The 6000-nt window shown below is 37.5% G+C and overlaps 1 protein-coding gene across 2 annotated transcripts in view; it reads right to left on the reverse strand.

Moving 5' to 3' along the window:
• The window catches only part of TLK2 (tousled like kinase 2), a 121278-nt gene that overhangs the window by 49170 nt on the left and 66108 nt on the right, over positions 1-6000 (reverse strand). For both annotated transcript variants that reach the window (XM_039250656.1, XM_039250655.1), the window contains 2 exons: positions 1689-1784; positions 149-241 (listed from right to left, as the gene is read on the reverse strand). In XM_039250656.1, coding sequence (XP_039106587.1) covers positions 149-241; positions 1689-1784 — 189 coding nt within the window. The remainder of the gene's footprint in view (positions 1-148; positions 242-1688; positions 1785-6000) is intronic.

The following is a 6000-nucleotide window of genomic DNA, read 5'->3' on the forward strand; positions in this document are numbered from 1 at the left end:
CTCTGATTAAAGAAAAATATCCAAATGTTTATTATTTAACTTTATTATTTAGTAATAGTAATGATCTCTATGATATGTACATAATCCAAATATATATAACAACAATCAGAGCTTGTTACAAAATCTCTTACCATATTTTAATACTTACTCTTAACAAATCATCTATTCTTCCCTCCTTCTTTTCTAAGTCAGAATTCTTACTGTTTTCTAGTGCAGATATTTTTTCTATTGTGAGGTCAGACTATACAGACAAAGAGAAAACAAATTTGGATTAGTCTCAAAATTTTACATGTTATCATACTTTTCTCATTACTTTTCTGGGGGGAAAAACACCTGCTAACACAAATAGCTAATCACATAGCTAAAGAAATTAAATATGCTTTCCTCACCCCATTCTTCAGGCCTTCTATTTTGCTACACCTGCACTTCAAATGCATAACTCTGTATCAAATATATGATTTCTCAAGCTATTGTTCATTGAACAATACAGAAACATACTACTCTAGAAATGAAACTAACTTTGAACAGAAAAGGACTTCAAAGGAGACAGGACCCAGATCTCTAAAGAACACACACACCACCTAGTGGAAGCCAAGAATATAAGAAGGGGAGAGAAGGAAGCTTTCTGAATCTAAAGTCTGTTCAACTATCCAAAAACTGGTAATTCAAATAAACTAAAAATCTATTCCTAAAGGTTGTATAGCTCTTAAGATTTAAGAAATTCTCCTAGTCTGCCAAGCATCTTGTCTTAAAGGCAACACACTGCCAAGAGGCTTCAAAGAAAATATAGTATACGATTTGGCTAGATCAACACTACAGAATGGAGGATGCATCCACTATCCTTTTCAGATACTAACTTTGAATGTTCACAACATTTCCTGAATTAAAAAGTTTCTAAAAACTCTTGAGGTGCCTGGGTGGCTCAGTCAGTTAAACGTCCGACTTCGGCTCAGGTCATCATCTCCCAGTTCATGGGTTCAAGCCCCGCATCGCACTCTGTGCTGACAGCTAGCTTAGAGCCTGGAGCCTGTTTCAGATTCTGTGTCTCCCTCTCTCTCTCTGACCCTCCCCTGCTCACAGTTTCTTTTTCTCTCTCAGAAATAAATAAAACATTAAAAAAAATTTTTTTAAGTTTCTAAAAACTCTTTAAGGAGGAAATTATGTTGGTGTGCCACATGTTTAAGAATTTTAGCTTTATCCTTGCCAAATAAACAAGTAAAGGAATAAATTACTTTCATAAAGTAGGGAATTAATACTCACTAAAGTGTACTGTAAGCACTGTCCAAATAAGCATTCTGTATACACTGTTGGAGATAAACTGGAATCAACCCTATTTTACAGATGATTTCTATTCAAGAAAATTGAGGCCCGAAAACGTAAGAGTGTAAGTTGCAGAGTCAGGATTTGAACGCAAGCCTAGAAGTCTCCAAACAAGTGCTCTTTACCCAACACCATGCTATGGTATAAGCATTTCTGCTGCAATACACCAGAATGGTAGAGACACCTCAAAGTTAAAGCACCTTCCAAAAGACTTTAAATACTCAAAATGCAAGTTCTGAGCATAATACACACAAATGAGGTAAAGTCAGAGAAAAAAGGAAAGACAGAGAAGACTCAAAAGATATCATAGGTGGTTAACATTTATTCCTAAGCACATCTTTTCCTCTGTATATTGATCACAGACCTACCTGGGTCTGTCTGTGCTGGATAGAGATCTGTTTCTGGGAGCTGCTGGAATGCTCTGTATTGCCAGATCCTGTAGAAGAGGGACTGTTTTGCTGGGCCTGTAAAAAAGGTATATCAACTAATCACTAGAAAGTTTCGCATCTTTCTCCACACACATTTAGTTTTTTAGATTTTATTTATTTTTTAAGCAATCTCACCTCCCAATGTGGGACTCAAACTCACAACCTGAGATCAAGAGTTGCATGCTCCACTGACTCAGCCAGCCAGCCAGCCACCCCCTCCATAGACGTTTGTATGGATGCCAAAAATTACATAAAACACACTTCTGATGAAAGTCAGAAGTCAGGGTCATGTAGCCCAAGATGAAAGTAAAACAATTTACATGAGAAGCAAGGTGGGGAACACCTGGGTGGCTCAGCTGATGAAGCATCCAACTCTTGGTTTTGGCTCATGGTTCAGGAGTTCAAGCCCTGTGTTAGGCTCTGCCCTGACAGTGCGTAACCTGCTTGGAGTTATCTCTCTCTCCTTCTCTCTTTACCCCTCCTCTGCTCTCTCTCTCATTCAAAATAAATACATAAACTGAAATAAACAAATAAAAATAAACGAGAAGGGCTAACATGGTGGCTTGGATCATGTCCCTATAAATAGTCTGAAGTACCAAACGTGTCCAAATGAATTTTTATATATGTAAATTAGAGAAAATTAAAAGTTATTCCTGTTATAACATGTCCTTTTCACTTGTATGGCAGTATGGTTTTGCAGAAAAGGCTGGTGAAGCATCCACCACACAGGATGCTTGTGACTCCAGGCAAGAAGAAATGTGAGCTGCTATTCAGAATAGTCTCCTAAATCTGAAACATTATCCATGAACACACAGTGGTCCAAAAATCCAGGCTGGTTTCCAATAATGTCACTTGCTAATGTGACTTTTATATATAGTCACATAATCACAATGGGCATTCTAAGGCATTTAAACTTTGTAAGATTTAGGTCTTAATAAAATTCATCTATTCAGGAATATACAATCATTATACTCCCAAAAGTCCTTTTAAAAACCAAGACTGAACCTAACACAATACAACCCTTCAGAGACATAATCAGAAAATACCGGATACTCTGAGGATTATGGGCTAATGGCAATACATCTACTGCTCCATCTTATCAGAGATGTAGTTTTTCCACATACGTGAATTTTCTGATACTTCCTATACATTCTTTAAACTAGTGTTCTCATTCATTAACATATAAACGCTATAACCACCACCTACTGAGCAATTACTGTCAGCTAACAGCTTCACTGTCACGATCACACAAAATCCTTACAAAACCCTATAGTTATTATTACTGCTTCCATTTATATATAAAGGAAATGCAAATCAGAGATTCTAAGCAACTATGCAGGGTCACAGAGCTAGTAAGTGGGAGACCATGAATTAAGGAGTACTTACATCTATAGTAATCATTCTCAATGGCCACAGCAGACGGACTCCCTCTCATTAACAGTTAGAGCTACGGTCTTACCAGGTCACAAGCAAGCTAATAAGCACTTCAAACACATAATTATGTTGAAGGCTCACAACAGCCTTGTAAAGTAAGGTAGACAGTATTATATTCTCCATGTGGATTTCTTCATTCAACAACTACTCACTCCCTACGTCTAACCACTGTGTTAGATGTTAGGCACACAATGACGAAGTCAAACAGAAATAAAACCCACGAACCCAATCATTATACTGTCTTAAGAAAGCTTACAATCCCAGTGAAGATTTATTAAGCACTCAATAAATATTTGTTGAAAGAAACTGTTAAATAAACAATCATACAAGAAACACAAAATTCCATCTGGGATTAAGCGCTATAATACAACAGGGCACATAATCTAATCTAGAGTCAGAGATGACAAGCCTCAGGAAAGCAGCATCGGAGTTAAGGTGTGAAGGAAATTATCAGTCAAGGAGTGGAGACGGTCAGGTCATTCTGAAGACAGAATGTGTACATGAACACCAGGGGAAGAGAGAAGATGAATGCAGGGATCAAAAAGTCAAAAATGAGAAACCCGTCTCAAAGAGGCTGAACACCGTACATAGCCCGAAGTGCTAGAGGTGGGATCGGAACCACGTCCAGGGAAGTCCAAATAACTGAAAGTGTTCTTTACTTACTACAATGCAGCAAGCCTTTTTATTTTTTACTTACTAGCTAACAAGGGTCATCGTTATAAACCTCAAGTATTATACCGACTATGATATGGGCATTATCTCCTTCAGTTATCATTAGATTGTTCTTACAATCCTCTTTTAAAGTTGTGTTTCTAAACAAATATGACTTTCAAACTATATAATAATAGCCACTAAGAATCCCATTACTGACTAAAAGGCTCTTCTATAACTTTTAAATTTTGGTATACAAGCTTTGCTAAAATGCCTTTTTGTATGTGCTCATTTCTGATTCTGAGTTTTCTTCCAGCAAACAGGGTGTTAGAATATAATTCAGTGGGACGTTTCCAAATTAAAGCTTTCTGTAAAGATATATGTACAAATAGTTCAATGATAAGAAACAAAAATGCAAAAAGTTAGCTGAGCAAGTGGGACACAGGTTAGGAGGTAGCAAATCCTCATAAAAAGGGAAATAGTACTTTCCAAAGGTAAAAGAACTACAGATAGGACCTATTATTGTGACAAATGAGTCCATGGTAGGAAAAAAATGCTCTCATTTTGATCATTCATTCAATATTACCTGTGGACCTCTGTGCCTGGTCCTGGTTAAATTCTAGAAATGCAAAACTGGAAAACAAAGAGAGCTTACGGTGTCCCAAATGAGAACAGAAGTAACTGGCCTTTCTAAGTGGGCCACTGTAGTTGTTAATTTAGTCCAACCCCAAGCTTGCAAAACACCCTCCCCCTAGATGTCCATATTCTTTATTCCTATTATAAAAGTGATACTGGGTAACAAGCTGGATCTTCCAAAGTCCTACTGATATGCAGAGATACTTTTAAAATGAAATCATAAGAGCACTAAGAAAAAGAGAGTCAAGGATCAGCAATGTTTTAAAAAATTAAATTTTAAGAAACATTCAAAAGTAGCTGGGTTCAGATAGAGAAAGTAAAATAAATTCATAGCTTAAAACATCACCAGTGAAATAGACTGGGTCTTTACAATTAAAAAAATTTTTTTTAGTGTTTCTTCATTTTTGAGAGAGAGAGAAATTGAGAGAGAGAGAGCATGCGCAAGGAAGGGGCAGAGAGAGATGGAGACACAGAATCCAAAGCCGGCTCCAGGCTCTGAGCTGTCAGCTTAAATGACTGAGCCACCCAAGTGCCCTTAGACTGAGTCTTTTCAAGGAGCTCCTGAAAAGCTTCACACTTGGGCTTTTACATTCATAAAAACCAGGAGTAACTCGTGTAACAATTACCACACATTTAAAACCTGTATGGTCCAGTAAGGACCCCCGTGAGCACCCCCTGCATACTGAGGAAAAAGCACAAGAACAGATCTTTTAAATAAGACTTTCAAAAAAAGAAAAGTAAAGATTTAAAAGTGAAAACTAAGTGGGTCCAGGGGAGGGCTCCTAGTGTGACTATTGTGGCTTGAGGAAAAAGGCAAAGAAAGTACAGTACCCCTGCCCTCCACGACTGATATAATGGAGAAAAAAATGGAAGGTACTGCAAAGAGTAAAACATTTCACTCATCAAAACAAAGCCCTGTTTATTTAGATGCTGGTAGAGGAGCTGATCTTTCTGCCCAGAATTTACCAAACACTCACATAGAGCTCACAGTCAGCCACCCCACCATTTGGGAAGCAGAACTATGCTATTTGCAAAGGAAAATCCATGCCGATAAGCTATCTTAACCACCTTAATACTTCGTTCAACTAAAGCTAAATACGCATTTTCAAGAAAACCAAAGCAGAAAAGGAAGATCCAATGTGAAAACACAAAGATCCAAGAGAAAACAGATACTTCAATAAAAACAACTACAAAAATAAAGTATGTTCCCAGATGGTCAAAGGATAAACACACCTATAAAACAAAAGGCAAAGAACATGAAAATAAACTTAAAATTATCAAAAATTTGTAAACTGAATATTAGCTAAATACCAAAATGAACATAGTTGAATACAGAATCAGTCATCTGGAAGACAATGTCAAGAAAATCTCCCAGATGTGAGGCACCTGGGTGGCTCAGTTGGTTAAGAGTCAGACCCTTGACCGTAACTCAGGTCTTGATCTCAGGATTGTGAGTTCAAACCTCATGCTGGGCTCCACACTTGTCATGAAGCCTACTTAAAAAAAAAAAAAAAACGGGGGGGGGGGGGGG

The sequence above is a fragment of the Hyaena hyaena genome, unplaced genomic scaffold, assembly GCF_003009895.1.
Source record: "Hyaena hyaena isolate Hyena2069 unplaced genomic scaffold, ASM300989v1 scaffold_378, whole genome shotgun sequence".
Lineage (NCBI taxonomy): Eukaryota > Metazoa > Chordata > Mammalia > Carnivora > Hyaenidae > Hyaena > Hyaena hyaena.